General features: G+C 44.3%; 1 protein-coding gene across 1 annotated transcript in view; it reads left to right on the top strand.

Annotated features, from left to right (window-relative positions):
• Positions 1 to 1655: 1655 nt before the first annotated feature.
• LOC124552374 (carbonic anhydrase-like) overlaps positions 1656 to 19450 on the top strand; it is an 85060-nt gene continuing 67265 nt past the window's right edge. The window contains exons 1-3 of the mRNA XM_047126638.1: positions 1656 to 1802; positions 8757 to 8811; positions 17741 to 17782. Of these exons, the coding sequence (XP_046982594.1) occupies positions 1656 to 1802; positions 8757 to 8811; positions 17741 to 17782 (244 nt within the window). The remainder of the gene's footprint in view (positions 1803 to 8756; positions 8812 to 17740; positions 17783 to 19450) is intronic.

Raw genomic sequence — 19450 nt, 5'->3', positions numbered from 1 at the left:
TCGGATGAGAAAGTTAGTAATTGCAAATTCGCGAGGAGATTCTGTCGCAACGAAAAACGCCTTTCTTTTAATGATGTCCAGCCCTAATCCTGTATCATTTCTGTGACACTCTCTCCCATATTTCGCGATAATACAAAACGTGCTGTCTTTCTTTGAACTTTTGCGATGTACTCCGTCAGTCCTCTCTGATAAGCATCCCACACCGCGCAGCAGTATTCTAAAAGAGGACGGACAAGCGTAGCGTAGGCAGTCTCCTTAGTAGGTCTCTTACACTTTCTAAGTGTCCTGCCAATAAAACGCAGTCTTTGGTTAGCCTTCCCCACAACATTCTCTATGTGTTCCTTCCAATTTAAGTTGTTCCTTATTGTAATGCCTAGGCATTTAGATGAATTTACGGCTTTTAGATTAGACTGATTTATCGTGTAACCAAGGTTTAACGAGTTCCTTTTAGCACTCATGTGGATGACCCCACACTTTTCAGTATTCAGCGTCAACTGCCACTTTTCGCACCATTCAGATATCTTTTCTAAATCGTTTTGCAGTCTTCTGATGACTTTATTAGTCGATAAACGACAGTATCATCTCCAAACAACCGAAGACGGCTGCTCAGATTGTCTCCAAAATCGTTTATATAGATAAGGAACAGCAAAGGGCCTGTAACACTACCTTGGGGAACGCCAGAAATCACTTCTGTTTTACTCGATGACTTTCCGTCAATTACTACGAACTGTGACCTCTCTGACAGGAAATCACGAATCCAGTCATATAACTGAGACGATATTCCATAAGCACGGAATTTCACTACGAGCCGCTTGTGTGGTACAGTGTCAAAAGCCTTCCGGAAATCCAGAAATACGGAATCGATCTGAAATGCCTTGTCAATAGCACTCAACACTTCATGTGAATAAAGAGCAAGTTGTGTTTCACAGGAACGATGTTTTCTAAACCTATGTTGACTGTGTGTCAACAGACCGTTTTCTTCGAGGTAATTCATAATGTTCGAACACAATATATGTTCTAAAATCCCGCTGCATATCGACGTTAACGATATGGGTCTGTAATTTAGTGGATTACTCCTGCTACCTTTCTTCAATATTGGTGTGACCTGTGCAACTTTCCAGTCTTTGGGTACAGATCTTTCTTCGAGCGAACGGTTGTATATGACTGTCAAGTATTAAGCTAATCCATCAGCATACCTAATTGGGATACAGTCTGGACCAGAAGACTTGCTTTTATTAAGTGATTTAAGTTGTTTCACTACTCCGAGGATATTTACTTCTGCGTTACTCATGTTGACAGCTGTTCTCGTTTCGAATTCTGGAATATTTACTTCGTCAGTGAGCGTGCTGTCAGCTTGTATAATGGGGAAGGCGCGCGATCTATCTGAGATTGACCGAAGGCAGATTATGATGACCCGGAGGCTCGGCACGAGCAGTTCGGAACCTGCACGACTTGTCGGGTGTTCGAGGAGTGCTGTGGAGAGTATCTTCAACACGGGGCGAAACCAAGGAGAAACCACGTCCAGACTGACCCCTAGTTGTGTCCGGCTCTTCGAAAAGCGCGCCAGGCGGAGTGCTTTCGCTTCGCGTCCTGTGTTTGCGGTGGCGCTTTCACTTTGGCGCGCTGTTTGGATCGCTACCGCCCTTTGGCGGGAAATGGAGCAAGTGTACGGTCGCGTGACGATCGAGGGGTACGTACTGGGGGTGACCGAGAGAGGTGGTGGTGCGAGCGGGGCCCAGCTGTTGGGGGTCGTCAGCTGCTCGCCACGTGCTTTGGCCGAACTCTCGGCTGTCAGGGGCTGGGTCTGCCTCACCCGCATGTACGTGGCTTATGAAGCTTAGAAGCCGTGGTGCAGGAGATCAGCGCGTGGGGCCGTATGTCTTCTTATCAGGCGTTGAAACCACTGGTAGCGGTTGGCTCTGACGAGCATAAGGAAGTGCAACGTGTTCCCGGCGCTGTGGTGGTTTGTGAGTACTCTTTTTATGTAACAGAGTTATATACAGGGTGTTACAAAAAGGTACGGCCAAACTTTAAGGAAACTGTTGTGGATTGGCAGGAGCCAACCCACGGAGTTGGGAGGAAGCCGAAAGGCACGCGTTTAAGCTCACGCAGGCTGGCGTGGGGTCTGGAACAGGACTAGGAATTTAGACTTCAGAAAAAAGGTGGTACTTGATGGAATACTTAACTTTAATCCATTAATGTTGAACGTAGCTCTTGTCTGTACATTCTTTATAATATCAATAGCAACTGATAATGGCGCCTTGCTAGGTCGTAGCAAATGACGTAGCTGAAGTCTATGCTAACCATCTTCTCGGCAAATGAGAGCGTATTTTGTCAGTGAACCATCGATAAAAATCGGTTGTACAACTGGGGCGAGTGCTAGGAAATCTCTCTAGACCTACCGTGTGGCGGCGCTCGGTCTGCAATCACTGATAGTGGCGACACGCGGGTCCGACGTATACTTACGGACCGCGGCCGATTTAAAGGCCACCACCTAGCAAGTGTGGTGTCTGGCGGTGACACCACAGAAACATTCCTCACACACAAATAAAGGAAAGATGTTATGTCGACATGTATCCGGAAACGCCTAATTTCCATGTTAGAGCTCATTTTAGTTTCGTCAGTATGTACTGTACTTCCTCGATTCACCGCCAGTTGGCCCAATTGAAGGAAGGTAATGTTGACCTAGGTGGTTGTGTTGACATGCGACTCATTGCTCTACAGTACTAGCATCAAGCACATCAGTACGTAGCATCAACAGATTAGTGTTCATCACGAACGTGGGTTTGCAGTCAGTGCAATGTTTACAAATGCGGAGTTGGCAGATGCCCATTTGATGTATGGATTAGCACGGGGCAATAGCCGTGGCGTGGTACGTTTGTATCGAGACAGATTTCCAGAACGAAGGTCTCCCGACAGGAAGATGATCGAAGCAATTGATCGGCGTCTTAGGGAGCACGGAACATTCCAGCCTATGACTCGCGACTGGGGAAGACCTAGAACGACGAGGACACCTGCAATGGACGAGGCAATTCTTCGTGCAGTTGACGATAACCCTAATGTCAGCGCCAGAGAAGTTGCTGCTGTGGAAGGTAACGTTGACCACGTCACTGTATGGAGAGTGCTACGGGAGAACCAGTTGTTTCCGTACCATGTACACTGTACAGCGTGTGCAGGCACTATCAGCAGCTGATTGGCCTCCACGGGTACACTTCTGCGAATGGTTCATCCACCAATTTGTCAATTCTCATTTCAGTGCAAATGTTCTCCTTACGAGTGAGGTTTCATTCTAACGTGATCAAATTGTAAATTTTCACAATCAACATGTGTGGGCTGACGAGAATCCGCACGCAATTGTGCAATCACGTCATCAACACACATTTTCTGTGAACGTTTGGGCAGGAATTGTTGGTGATGTCTTGATTGGGCCCCATGTTCTTCCACCTAAGCTCAATGGAGCACGTTATCATGATTTCATACGGGATACTCTACCTGTGCTGCTAGAACATGTGCCTTTACAAGTACGACACAACATGTGGTTCATGCACGGTGGAGCTCCTGCACATTTCAGTCGAAGTGTTCGTACGCTTCTCAACAACAGATTGGGTGACCGATGGATTGGTAGAGGCGGACCAATTCCATGGCCTCCACGCTCTCCTGGCCTCAACCCTCTTGACTTTCATTTATGGGGGCATTTGAAAGCTCTTGTCTACGCAACCCCGGTACCAAATGTAGAGACTCTTCGTGGTCGTATTGTGGACGGCTGTGATACAATACGCCATTCTCCAGGACTGCATTAGCGCATCAGGGATTCCATGCGACGGAGGGTGGATGCATGTATCCTCGCTAACGGAGGACATTTTGAACATTTCCTGTAACAAAGTGTTTGAAGTCACGCTGGTACGTTCTGTTGCTGTGTGTTTCCATTCCATGATTAATGTGATTTGAAGAGAAGTAATAAAATGAGCTCTAACATGGAAAGTAAGCGTTTCCGGACACATGTCCACATAACATATTTTCTTTCTTTGTGTGTGAGGAATGTTTCCTGAAAGTTACCTTTTTGTAACACCCTATATATATATATATATATATATATATATATATATATATATATATATATATATATATATATATATAATGAGTTTCTTCACCAGCGGTTTTGTTGCGGTCTTCCCACCACAGTATTCGTTTGCCTATCCGCGGGAATGTAGTAATTCTTCCTTGGTCGGGCCGTTTCATTCACACCTCGATTGGGTGATTTAGGGTCGGTGTCGCGTGTCTCTGTCGTTCAGAGTCTGTGAAGGCACCGCCCTTACTACATCTTCTGGTTTTGGGTAAGTCGGGGAGGTGGCGGCTTGTAATGGAAGTTTTGGGGCTGACCTGCTGTGGCCCTGTAGACCACCAACAACTGTTCCGACTATAGTGATTTGGGCCCCTTTACACGTGTCACTCTCTCACCGAGATAAGGAAAATTCATTTTGGTAACTGCCTTTAATGCGAAGGTTTGTGAGCTGGCTTATTCACATTTATCTTGTAACAATTACTATTAAAAACAGTCTTGATCACAATTTATTTTACAAGGTGACCGGTTTCGACCACTACTGTGGTCATCTTCAGACCATTGAGTAGGAACCCCTTTCTGTTGGATTCTCCAACAACCACCTTTGGCCGTAATAATGGCCTTGATACACCTCGGCATCTATTCAAACAGTGCTTGGATGGCGTATATATGTACAGCCACCCATGCAGCTTCAACACGATACCACCATTCATCAAGAGTAGTGACTGGGGTATTGTGACAAGCCAGTTGCTCGGCCACCATCGACCAGACGTTTTCAATTGGTGAGAGATCTGGAGAATGTGCTGGCGAGGGCAGCAGTCGAACTTTTTCTGTATCCAGAACTGCTCGTACAGGACCTGCAACATGCGGTTGTGCATTATCCTGCTGAAATGTAGGGTTTCGCAGGGATCGAATGAACGGTAGAGCCACGTCCACTGTTCAAAGTGCTGTCAATGCAAACAAGAGGTGACCGAGACGCGTAACCAATGGCACCCTGTACCATCACACCGGGTGATACGCCAGTATGGCGATGACGAATACACGCTTCCAATGTGCGTACACCGCGATGACGCCAAACACGGATGCGACAATCATGATGCTGTAAACAGAACATGCATTCATCCGAAAAAATGACGTTTTGCCATTCGTGCACCCAGGTTCGTCGTTGAGTACACCATCGCAGGCGCTCCTGTCTGTGATGCAGCGTCAAGGGTAACCGCAGCCGTGGTCTCCGAGCTGATAGTCCATGCTGCTGCAAACGTCGTCGAACTGGTCGTGCAGATGGTTGTTGTCTTGCAAACGTCCCCATCTGTTGACTGAGGGATCGAGACGTGGCTGCACGATCCGTTACAGCCATGCGGATAAGAAGCCTGTCATCTCGACTGCTAGTGAAGAGAGGCCGTTGGGATCCTGTACGGCATTCCGTATTACCCTTCTGAGCCCGCAGATTCCACATTCTGCTAACAGTCATTGGATCTCGACCAACGTGAGCAGTAATGTCGCGATAGGTTACAATCCGACCTTTATCAAAGTCGGAAACGTGATGGTAGGCATTTCTCCTCCTTACACGAGGCATCACAATAACGTTTCACCAGGCAACGCCGGTTAACTGCTGTTTGTGAATGAGAAATCGGTTGGAAACTTTCCTCATGTCAGCACGTTGTAGGTGTCGCCACGGACGCCAACCTTGTGTGAATGCTTTGAAAAGCTAATCATTTGCATATCACAGCATCTTGTTCCTGTCGGTTAAATTTCGGGTCTGTAGCACGTCATCTTCGTGGTGTAGCAATTTTAATGGCCAGTAGTGTATAATTAACTTTGCATCATAAGCTCAGTTTGTGCAGGGCAAATGTGCTTGGCATCTGTTATGGTTTTCACTTGAAAAATTGCTTAACAGTGAGCTGTGATGGATCTGAAAATTATGCAACTACTACAACAAGCTTCATCGAAAGAACTGTCACAGTGTCATATCCTGAATGGAGAATAATAGTACTAAAGATAGTGGGCATATACAATGCAAAGTGAGTAGGTGTTTTTCTTTCAAATCGGACCACACAGGAAAAGGTTCCATGAGGAGTTCACTTAGTATCAATCTGGATGAACAAAGCCACATGTAGATGTAGGGTATTCTCCACTGCAATAAATATGTGGATGAAAATGTGAGAAATGAATGTTTCAATGTTCAAACTAGTGGTACAGAAATTGTAGTCCCAGATGGACAATACAAATAAGTGTTAGTGCACTCATGGATTCGAATGAGTCACAAAGGAAAATTAAAGCCAACAATATTCTCATAAAAACTATTCTAGTATATTCAGCCAAAAAAAAATTTAAAATAAAACTCCATTGCAAGGTGATAAATACGTGACATGAGAAGCTATTCTGAAAAACATTACTTGAAAATATACAGGATGTTTCAAAAAGGACTTTACTTTAAAAATTCATATAAATTTATTGAAAGAAGATATAGAGCTGGATTTAGTGCTATTTTGTAGGAAAACACCTCAAGTTTTTTTACCTTAAACTAAAGATGTTGTATGTGGCTTCCGTTGCTTATCCTGCACACATCCCATTCGAAGTCAATTTCTTCCCAAACTTGCTGTAGCGTTGCAGCTGTAATTTGCTGAGTGGCGGCGTAAATTCTTGTTCTAAATTCTGCTAGAGAAGCCGGCACAGGTGGTACAAACACGGTATCGTTAATAACTCCCCATTAAAAAAATCGAGTGTTGTTGGGTCTGGAGAACGTGGGGTCCATGCAATTACTAGTAATCCATTGACCTGGAAAGCGGTCACTGAGAAAATCCCAGACGTCAGCCAGGTAGTGGGGTGGTGCACCATCTCATATCGATCTGTGGTATTAAAAAATTTGGGAACATATCCAGGTACACTATCCCATTGACGGCTCTCTCACGGAAAAAAATGGGCTGTACACTTTGTTCTTGTCCAATGCACAAAAAGCGTTCAGTTTAGGGCTATCACGAACATGTTGCAATGTTTGATGTGGATTTTCACTGCCCCAAATCCTTTAGTTATGTGTGTTAACCTTGGCACTTAAGTGAAAAGTCGACTCGTCAGAAAAGACGATGTTCATTCTCATGGATTGGTTTAACATATGCACACAGAAGGTCTTGCGAGCAAATTTATCAGTGTCTTTTATAGCTTGTACGATCGTCAATCTGTACGTTTTCAAATGCAAGCAATTTCTCAATACACGCCAAACAGTCGTATGTGGGATTTGCAGTTCACGAGATGCACGCTGAGTCGTTTTCGTAGGGCTGTTGACAAAGCGTTGTTTCGCTCACTCAACGACGTCGTCAAGATATGGACTACCTGATGAATTCCCAAGCCTTACCGAGCAGCCGTGTTTCTACAAAACATTTATGCCACCCATAAATTGTAGGCCTACTAGGATGATCTTTTGCGTACTTGGTAGGGAAATTACGTTGAACCGTTGTCGCCGACTTCGAGTCTTCAAACCAAAACACACAGCTAGCACTCTCGGGTCCAGTTAAGGCAGCCATCTTTAACGCAACTGCCGCTAGCGCTCCTTACAGTGCGATTCGGCACTAGCGAAATACGCGAGACAAAACACGGTGCATTTCCCCACAAATTGACGCTACACTCACCTCTGTAGATACTATGAATTAATCTATATAAATTTTCTAAGTTGTAAAGTCCTTTTTGAAACACCCAGTACTTGTGATAGAAGCACCATGAATAAAACGTAAATGACATAGACAGCTAAAGCCCACAACAGCCAGCTATCGATCGCAACTGTACCAAAAAGCATGCTGAAACACCAAAATACCATCAGCTTCCCCCAGAACGTCTAAACCACACTAATGCAGGACCCAAACGCAAGAGTGTAGCGTTGTCTTTCAGAGCATATCGGCACAAATAAAATTTGGCAGCCTCTCTGCACTCCCATTGGCACACGCCAGTCAAAGCTCCCGAACTGCTGGAGATATGACATGTGAAGTAGCGTAAAGATATCTCCTGGCGGGCGGTCAAACTTGCAAGGCATGTGATATTTCAAACGAGTGACTCGTGCTGGGTGCACATGTTCAGAAAAAATGTTCAAATGTATGTGAATTCCTAAGGAACCAAACTGTTGAGGTCATCGGTCCCTAGACTTACACACTACTTAAACTAACTTAAGCTAAGAACAACACACACACACACCCATGCCCGAGGGAGGACTCGAACCTCTGGCGGGAGGAGCCGCGCAATCCGTGACAAGGCGCCTCAAACCAAGCGGCCACTTCGCGCGGCTCGCATGCTGACAATAAGTGAAACTACAAAACTAGGCGGAGGATACGGCACTGACATGTTTAAAAAGGCAACTGTTAATTTACATCATGAAGTGCGGTCACATGGACCTTAGGACTTTACAATGGGACGTGATCTCGATATTGAAATAAGCTGGACAAGTGACTGGTTTTGGCCTGACACTTATAATCAGGTCTTAAAACTTCGCTATGTATCCTATGCATCCTAACGCTTTTTAAGATCTGGTGACAGCTGCAAAGTCAAAACTGTTCATCTCTTCAGATAAATCAAAATTTTACCAAGACCTTGAATTCTGCTGTGTATGCAAACTCTTTATTGTTTACACTTATACCGCTTTCAAAACTGACACCCAGAATGGATGTTTTTAAATCCGTAAATATCGTTAACTTGCTCTTGTTTGTTCCAGATGAGTATGGACACCACAGCTGTACGCCTCATAGCTTGTCTTCTCTTTGCACAAGGTAAGAACCTAAGACGTACTTATAATTAAGTGTAACATATTTTAGATATATCACAACATAGTTGCCGACCGCTGTGGCCGAGAGGTTCTAGGCACTTTAGTCCGGAACCGCGCTGCTACCGTCGCAGGCTCGAATCCTGCCTCGGGCATGGGTGTGTCTTATGTCCTTAGGTTTAAGTAGTTCTAAGTTCTAGGGGACTGATGACCTCAGGTGTTAAGTCCTATAGTGCTTAGAGCCATTTGAACGACATAGTTTGTAATATTAATAAATATCGCTCGTTGTCGCAAGAACTTAAGAATCAACGACACACCAAAAAAATATCGTCATCATTATTGTTGCTGTTGTAGTCATAAGTCCGACGTTTGGTCTAATGCAGCGCCACCTGCTAATCTTCATCTCTGCACAATTACAAGAGGCGTTCAGTAAACAATGCAACACATTTCTTTATGAAGGTTCAAATGGCTCTGAGCACTATGGGACTTAACTTCTGAGGTCATCAGTCCCCTAGAAGTTAGAGCTACTTAAACCTAACTAACCTAAGGAGATCACACACATCCACGCCAGAGGCAGGATTCGAACCTATGACCGTAGCGGTCGCGCGGTTCAAGACTGTAGCGCCTAGAACCGCTCGGCCACTTCGGCTGGCTCTTTCTGAAGGCACGTCGGTTTTATACAGGATTCTAATGTAAAATATTATCCCCCACTCTTTTGGCTACAAAACCCTATTTTCAAAAACATTTTTTCCATTCAATGCGACGATCTTACGCCACCTTACTCGGGGAGTTTGTATGCTCTCGTGGTACCACTCTACTGGTCGACGTAGGAGCCAATGCCTTGCATCAGTAACCTCCCCCCATCTACACTGAAGAGCCAAAGAAACTGGTACACCCGCCAGATATAGTGTAGGGACCCCGCGAGCACTTAAAAATACAACAACACGACATGGCATGGACTCGACTAGTGTCTGGGGTAGTGCTGGAGGGAATTAACACCATGAACCCTGCAGGGCTGTCCATAAATCCATAGGAGTACGAGGGGTGAAGATCCCTTCTGAACAGCAGGTATCCCAGATATGCTCAATAATGTTCACGTCTCAGGAGCCACTCTGTAGAAATTCTGGACGTGTGGAGCGTCGCATTGTCCTGCTGGAATTGCCCAACTCCGTCGGAATGCACAATGGACATGAATGGACGCAGGTAATCAGACAGGATGCTTATGTATGTGTCACCTGTCAGGGTTCACTCCAACTGCACACGCTCCACACAATTACTAAGCCTCCAACAGCTTGAACAGTCTCTTGCTGACAGGCAGGGTCCATGGATTCACGAGGTTGTCTCCGTACCCGTACACGTCCATCCGCTCGATACAATTTGAAACGAGACTCGTCCGACCAGGCGACATGTTTACAGTAATCCACAGTCCAATGTCGGTGTTGACGGCCCCAGGCAAGCGTAAAGCTTTGTGTTGTGCAGTCATCAAGGGTAGACGCGTGGGCCTTCAGCCCCGAAAGCCCATATCGATGGTGTTTCGTTGAATGGTTCGCACGCTGACACTTGTTTATGGCTCAGCATTGAAACTGCAGCAATTTGCGTAAGGGTTGCACTTCTGTCACGTTGAACGATTCTCTTCAGTCGTCGTTGTCCGCCCCCGGTAGCTGAGTGGTCAGCGCGACAGACTGTCAATCCAAAGGGCCCGGGTTCGATTCCTGGCTGGGTCGGAGATTTTCTCCGCTCAGGGACTGGGTGTTGTGTTGTCATAATCATCATCATCTCATCCCCATCGACGCGCAAGTCGCCGAAGTGGCGTCAAATCGAAAGACTTGCACCAGGCGAACGGTCTACCCGACGGGAGGCCCTCGTCACACGACATTTCATTTATTTCAGTCGTCGTTGGTCCCGTTCTTGCAGCGATGTCGGAGATATTCACGGTACAGTCGTGAAATGGTCGTACTGGAAGATCTCCACTTCATCGTTACCTCGGACATTGTCTGTCCCATCGCTCCAGTGCCGACTATAACACCACCTTCAAACTCACTTAAATCTGCCATTGTAGCAGCAGTCACTTGTCTTATACAGGCGTTGCCGATCACATCGCCGTGTTCTGCCTGTTTACGTATATCGGTATTTGAATATGCGTGCCTATACCAGTTTCTTCGTCACTTCAGTGTAGTTATTGGCTCTTGTGTGCATGCTTCACGGAGAATAAGACGTTCACTTGCATTTTTGTGACGACGAACAATCTGAAGTCGTTTGTTCAATTTCCTGAGTATATCACAGTACTCTTCAGGGTTGAGCGTTGCAGCACGAGGGAAGGCGTGCCGGCAGCCGTGGCCGAGCGGTTCTAGGCGCTTCAGTCCTGAACCGCGCTGCTGCTGCGGTCGCAGGTTCGATTCCTGCCTCGGGCATGGATGTGTGTGATATCCTTAGTTTAGTTAGGTTTAAGTAGTTCTAAGTTCTAGGGGTCTGATAACCCTACATGTTAAGTCCCATAGTGCTTGGAGCCATTTGAACCATTTTTTGAGGGAAGACGTCAAACAGAATAATCCCTTAAGAGTCCCAGAAGACCGTGACCATGACTTTACCAGCTGACGGTGCCGTTTTGAAATTTCTCTTCCGTGGGAGTTGGTCTGGTGCAACTCCATTGATTGTCGTTCGGTTTCCAGTTTGAAGTGACATATCGATGTTTTATCGCCTGTGCCGATGTTCGACAAAAAATTGTTACAATCAGCCTTGTAACGTGCAAGCAATTCCGCACAGATGGTGCTTCGTTGCTCTTTATGGTCTTGTATTAGGCGGTGAGGAACCCAGTTAAAATGGTTCAAATGGCTCTAAGCACTATGGGACTTAACATCTGAAGTCATCAGTCCTCTAGACTTAGAACTACTTAAACCTAACTAACCTAAGGACATCAACACATCCATGCCCGAGGTAGAATTCGAACCTGCGACCGTAGCAGTAGCGCGGTTCCAGACTTAAGCTCCTAGAATCGCTCGGCCACAGCGGCCGGCCATGATCCCAGTGGGCACACCCATTTGAGTACCCCTTCTGGGGGACGAATGTGTCAGCACTACCAACAGAGACGTCCAGATGAGCAGCCAGGTGTTCGGTGATCCATCGACCACCTCGAATCAGGGTGTCCGCACGATCCAACATTAAAGGAGTGAGCTGTGTGCGGCCGGCCGGCACACGGGAGATCAGACAGGTTTGCGCGACCTTGTTGCGATGATAACAGACGCCTCGCCCAACGACTCACCGTGATTTTGTTCACTGTCATGTCTCTGCAGACATTCCGCAAGTGCCTGTGAATATCAGCGATGATCTGGCTTTCTACCGAAAGAAACTGCATGATAGGTCTCTGCTGGGAACGCACCTGTCCGCAGCTCGTGGTCTAGTGGCTAGTGTTGCTGTCTCTGGATCACGGGGTCCTGGGTTCCATTCCCGGCCGGGTTGAGAATTTTCTCTGCCCAGTGACTGGGTGTTTGCGTTGTCCTCATCATTTCATCATCGTTATCATTCGTGACCATGGCTAGATTTCCTGTCCGCAGCTCGTGGTCTAGTGGCTAGCGTTACTCCCTCTGGATCACGCCGTCCCAGGTTCAATTCCCGGCTGGGTTGGGGATTTTCCTCTGCCCGGGGAGTGGGTGTTTGTGTTGTCCTCATCATTTCATCATCATTATCATTCGTGACCATGGCTAGATTTCCTGTCCGCAGCTCATGGTCTAGTGGCTAGCGTAGCTGCCTCTGGAGCACACAGTCCCGGGTTCGATTCCATCTGGGTTGGGGATTTTCTCTGCCCAGTGCCTGAATGTTTGTGTTGTCCTCATCATTTCATCATCATAATCATTAGTGACCATGGCTAGGCTCGTGGTCTAGTGGCTAGCGTTGCTGCCTCTGGGTCATGCTGTCCCAGGTTCGATTCCTGGCCGGGTTGGTGATTTTCTCTGCCCAGTGCCTGAATGTTTGTGTTGTCCTCATCATTTCATCACCGTTATCATTCGTGACCATGGCTAGATTTCCTGTCCGCAGCTCGTGGTCTAGTGGCTAGCGTTGCTGCCTCTGGAGCACGCAGTCCCGGGTTCGATGCCTAGCCGGGTTGGGGATTTTCTCTGCCCAGTGCCTGAATGTTTGTGTTGTCCTCATCATTTCATCATCATTATTATTCGTGACCATGGCTAGACTCGTGGTCTAGTGGCTAGCGTTGCTGCCTCTGGATGATGCTGTCCCAGGTTCGATTCCCGGCCGGGTTGGGGAATTTTCTCTGCCCAGGAACTGGGTGTTTCTGTTGTCCTCATCATTTCATCATGATTATCATTCGTGACCACGCCTAGATTTCCTGTCTGCAGCTGGTAGTCCAGTGGCTAGCATTGCTGCCTCTGGATTATGCCGTCCCGTGTTCGATTACCGGCCGGGTTGGGCATTTTCTCTGCCCGGGGACTAGGTCTTTATGTTGTCCACATCATTTGATCATCATTATCATTCATGACCATGGCTAGATTTCCTCTCCGCAGCTCGTGGTATAGTGGCTAGCGTTGCTGCCTCTGGATCACGTGGTCCCGGGTTCAATTCCAGTCCGGGTTGGGGATTTTCTCTGCCCAGGCACTGGGTGTTTGTGTTGTCCTCATCATTTCATCACCGTTATCATTCGTGACCATGGCTAGATTTGCCTGTGTACAAAAATTTGGCTGTGTAAAAATTGTGGACTTTGTACGGGCGCTCCTGACCGCGTAATTGAGCGCCCCACAGACCAAACGTCATCATCATCCTTGGAACGCACCTCAGTTCTAGACGCCATTTTGAAGGCTACGTACGCGCCGCACCTATCGGAACTTCATGAAACTATGGGCGCTGAAGCTGGAATATTCCACCATGTCCCACAGGAAATTCCACATTTTTTAAACCGAAACTGGCCGGGAAAAAATATGTTGCATTACTTACTGAACGCCCCTCGTACTTCAGCCCATATCCATTTGAACCTACTTACGTACCCATGTCCTGCTCTCCCTCTGTAATTTCTAATCCCAACACTTCCGTCCCATTACCAAACATTCTTTGGTGCCTCATAACATATCGCATCAACCAATCCCTCCTTTTAGTTATGCGATAAATTTCTTTTTCCCTTTGTTTGATTCAGTACCTCTTAATCACTTAATGTGGCTACCCATCTAATCTTGAGTAGTCTTCTGAAGCGTCACATTTCAAAATCTTCCACTCACGTTAGCATTTTATTTCCATGCGTGGGTACACTCCACACAAATACTTTCAGAAAAGTCAATTAACACTTTATTTCATACAGTTTTCATTGTTAAGAAATTTCCCCTTTTCAGAAATGCTTTTCTTGCTATGGCATTTTCTTGCCGTTGCAGTTTTTATCTCCTTCACTTCGGACATCGTCAGTTATTTTGCTCCCAAAATAGCAGAAATCGTCTACTACTTTTACAATCTCATTTGCTTATCTAATTCGTTCAGAAACGTCTGACTCAATTTACCTACGTTCCGTTACCTTCGCTGCACGTTTGTTGATGTTCATGGTATGACCTCTTTTCAAAACTTTCCCCATGATGTCTGCACGAATATTCTGCAAATCACATTCAAGCGCCTGTCATCAGGAGAACTGCAATTACTGTTACAGGCGCGTTTCTGCGCTTACTGGATGTCGATGAGCGGTTCATGTCTACCATGTCGATGACGTCCTGGGCGAATGCAGTCGAGTGGTATCGCCAGGATCAATATTTCCCTTTCGCATACTGAAGTTCTCAAAAACGTTTGTGTGTCAGGAACAGGCTTTCACCAGAAATGGAGCAACAAGTTGGTAGTGTGGTAGTATAATTTCGTTAGTGTAGTAGTATATAACAAGAAAAGCCTCCCTCCTCCCCAGACAAAAATCCCTCGATTCTTGATGCGCATACCACATCTCCCAGACCACCTGTGGATAACACAAATAGTTGTATCAAGGGGACACGGCCTTGAGCGAATTTCGAATGGTTGATCGTACTAATATTGACACACATTTTTCAGAATCTATTTGTTCAAAACAAACCAAATGTGAAACCGGCATAGATTGTCGTGTTTTCTTCAAAGAATACTACTTCTTCGAGAGTAGTATTGTTATCACAACAGAAACTTACAGAAAAGCCCGTGATCTAAAGAACAGGCGTTTATGGAATGCTTTCGCACGCTCGATGTTCTCAGCACCGACCACACAGCAACTACTATTGATATCGTTGTGTGGATCAGTATCCGCCAAGAACGATTCCAACGTTTTGTAGAGTCCACGCCTGGATGTGTTGCTCTAGTTTCGAGGAGCGACTCGCTATTAGCATAACAACCAGGGCCTTCCCAAGACTTTTGACCGCTCTGTGTAGTTTAGCTTCTTAATGGGATCGCACACTGCATATCTAACCCATGCTAATTTAGGCAAGTAATTGACCCATTTCTGAAAAAAATATTTGATGCAGGACCTTAATATTTTTACTGTATGTTACATGATGCTGAAAGAGTCAGCTGTATTAAAATCTACTTTATCCATTTTATAGTTTTCAAGAAATACTTTTTTAAATTTATTAAGAAAAAGTATTAAGTTTTTCTGCAGAAAATATTTTTTTGTGTACTTCCTAATGAGGGAATATTAATGAATGTTGTACCAGAGGAGTCTCTGGAAATGGAGCATATGTACTGAAAATTTTTGTTTGCAGGAAATTGACTTTAAAGAAAAAACTTTTGAAATTTGTTACTTACAGTTAATTAAAACTGTCCTGCTGCATATGATGGCCCTCCTTTGGCCTCTAGCAGATCTTCCAGCGTCTTTTTCACCATCCTGGATGTTTGTCTTGCTTTCTTGGCCATATTAGATGCAGACCTGTCTGCATCGGCTATCCGTATTTTAACTCAATGTTGCAGCCCAGTGACCATATTTTCACCAGGATTAATTCCCAGCTTTTTCAGTACCAGTACCCAACATTTTCCAATATTACCACAATTGAATGTAATAACAGCATCATTGTGTGCAGTTTTATTGTATGCATGCCTACAAATATAGCTTTAGGAAGGCAGTTCCAAATTATGCTGCAGAAACATTCATTTGGGTTCTGTGTCTGCCCATTCAGACATTTCCTTAGAAGGCCAGGATGAGCCAAATCTCTGAAAATAGGTTTAATTGCTTTAATAACAGCAGCAGGAAGAGAATGCTGGTGAGAATAAGATTCTCCAGTTGCCTGAGACCTATTGTATTTGGACCACGAATTTTCTCCTGATGGACACAATCCATGACATGGCTTATCATCAGTAGAGGACTTATTGAAGAATATGGCCCAAACTTCTCTCTTCATTGCCTCCAGATTTTCTTTATTTCTCCTAATTGCCTGCCCATAGTATACCTGCAAGTTTTCTATTTCAGTTTTAGTTAACTGACACTGTACGGTCAACAATTTTCCATCTTCTAATTTTTTTCCTCTCATATCAACAGTTAGTTTTCTCATTATTGTTCCGAAACATTTTTGAACATATGGCTTAGACTTCACCACATTGTTGTATGCCTGACTGTCACCATCGCCCAAATATTTGTTGTACCGTACGCCTCTTGTTTCTACGGAGTGATGAAATATTTGTTGTGCTCCATGAATTACCATACTACCACTTGTTCCTCTAAATTTAGCCACACAGTTGTGTTCTTTATGTTCATTGACTTTACAACATTTGCAATATTTAGACATTATCTCCACATCTAACACTTTACTGGTGTCTACACTCGAGGCAATCACTACTCCATTCAGAGAAGTATGTCCTCTTTTCTGCCAACTTCCATCAAGTGCAACTGCAATATCCGAACATCCATAATTTTCTTCCACTGCTTCCCTAGCACCCAGTTTCATGCTTTCCTCACTGACCTCACATACAGCTTTTTCTAATATTGCAGTCAGTTTTTCAAATTTATTTGGTGGTTGATGTAAGTTCATCACTGAAAAAAATGTTCTCGCTGCAGCCCTGGCCTTGCCAATGGATCGTAAGGCATAAATTAATCTATAATTGATTTCATTAGGGCCACTTGCATCTGGTTTTGAAGAACTCATAAATGAAATCACAGCTGAACATTTAGTGCAAATTAAATCCAAACCAATTGGTAGGCCTTTTCTCCCACTGGCACTCTCACAAATTTACACACTCTGTGACTCACCACCACACTGTCTACATTGTAGAAATTTAGAAATTACATTTGATAATATTCTCAAATGTATAATAATGTTAACGCACCCCTTGTCACTTACAGTAAATTCGTTGTAACTCTCTTGAAATGGTGAGAGCTTCTCTGATGATGCACTTGTTGAAGAATTACAATTAGAAACATCGTTGCCAGGCAACATAACCTCTTTTACAGAAAGCTTTCTAAACTTGTTTCCTCTAAATTGTCGTTTCTTGAAAATGCCTTTACGTTTCGTCATCTTCAATAAACACAACAAAACACACGTAAACAAGCACTGCAAACGTAAGTATAACAACTACTCGCAATCACACTTGAACAAAACTAACTGCGTGTTTGAAAGAGCATTGTTTACAAACAGCAGAAACAAAAGAATACCGACCGTTGCATTCCAAGGATAGCCAACATACTCGGGAGTAAAAAAAAAATCCCTAACGTGCAATGTTGGGGATATAAAGATCTAAAATATATGCAGGAAAGTGGGTGACAGAAAAGTGGGTGTGGCATATAAACACAAATGGTAGGAAAATGCTCTTTAAATGATCAAAAAAAAAATTTTTCAGCAAAATCCTTTTCAGGATACTTAAATAAGACCTTAATCTATCGAAATATGATGAAAACCTAAAATCAATTTTTTTCGACCTGAACCACGGCGTGGTCCCCTTAATAAACGTAAATCACCTGCATGAAAAATACGAGGACACAATTTTTATATTTATTCTGTTCTTTGTTGCAGTGTCTAGTCATGGGAACCATTTCTTCGGATACACAAAAGAAGGTAAGATAAATGTTTTTTAAGAAAATGGAGTGGAAAATGGCTAATCATAACAAAGCAAACGATACAGTATGTGAAGGATAAACTCTTACAGTGGTTCTTTCTTTTTAACGCGTTGCTGGCAGGTTAGTTTGGAAAACAGCCAACACGGGTGCCAGAGACAGTAATTGCTGAAAACGGCAGAAAAGCAGGCGGAGAAAGCATTGTGTGTGCTAGGACTCGCCCGTTATCAATCGGTAGTGGGTGTGCAAAGAGCATTCCTTTGGCAAATTCCTCAGGACGCCACGATGCTGTAACAGCATAGTGAAGTAGTACTAGAAATTCGAATAGGATGGTTGTTAGTGCGATGCGAATCATTCGGGCCAACTGCGTGTATCCGTACAGACAGTGGACAGTGTGAGGTAACTGTGGCGGCTAACGTTGAGACAACCGGTTTTCGATTTTATCCATACTGGATCAGAGGTCGTGGTTGTGAATGTCAATGTTAAAAAATATATCGGCTCAACCACTTGTTTATAGTGTAAAACACTAAGATTGATGCGTTTCGGAAGTCAAGCTTCCATCATCAGAATAATAAAAAGTAAGGAGCTTCGAGATGAAATAACTGTCTAACATTAATAACATGACAAAAAATTGCACCAATAAAGAACCTGTTAAAACTTGCTAAAATTGAACTGCACCAGGCACAATAAAATTGATAATAAAATTAAAACATCGTGGCTACTTCCCTTGTTGCAGCTGCGTCTTCCAAGGTGCATCTCCACATAGTCGTCAAAATATAAAAAACTCTAAAATGGTGTCGCCTATGGTGTTCAACATCTAACCACATGGCTCTCTCCTCTATCGTCGTAAACCGCCCGTGCGTCTTCGTTGATACCACACCACGTATCGGTTTTTTCTCCACGCCAGTTTAACCTGATTGTTAAAACCGCTCAGAATAACTGACTTCTGAAATAACCGATTTTCGGTTTGTTATTCCTATTTCCTGTAATAAATGTAGAAATCAATTTAAAAAATTGAAAACTTTTGGCTGTCTCAGTTCGAAGATACATACAATCAAAATATTGCATTAATTAGGCGGATAAAAGGAAACGTAGTCCGTCGACCATTCGCTGCTTTTCTCGAAAAATGATAAGTGGAATGCAATGCAAAAAATCACCAGTATTCTCCTATTGATTCTATCTTTTCGAAACTCTGCTCGAAAATCATGTTGTAATCGAGAATCGTACCATTTGGGCATTACGTTAGTCAGTGCTAGGGGGTGAAAACAGGTTGAAGAAACTCGAGGTAATTTTTCGTGGTAACTTTTCCGTTTTGAAGGGTTACAAGCAGATAAAGATATATTATGTTGACAGAGGCAGCATATCGGCGGATTTCTATTTTTACTGTATATTACAAATGAACTGTTAAGTTTTTAATTTATTATTAACTATATATGAAGGTAATATCTGTTCCCGAAAGAACAGATACCATAGATGACCATGCAGTTTCTCATGAATAAAATGATAATTAAATCGACACCCTAGCTGCAAACAGGCGTTGATATACTTCATTGGGGACATGTTGAAAATGTGTGTCCCGAGCGGGACTCAAACCCGGGATTTCCTTGAACCTTCCCGTCTCCTCTATACCTCTTTTGTTAATGACAACCTTCCCTTTTACAATAACCTA

Source organism: Schistocerca americana, chromosome 10 (assembly GCF_021461395.2).
Source record: "Schistocerca americana isolate TAMUIC-IGC-003095 chromosome 10, iqSchAmer2.1, whole genome shotgun sequence".
Lineage (NCBI taxonomy): Eukaryota > Metazoa > Arthropoda > Insecta > Orthoptera > Acrididae > Schistocerca > Schistocerca americana.
The sequence above is the reverse complement of the archived record's forward strand: the minus strand, read 5'-3'. Positions and strand labels throughout refer to the sequence as shown.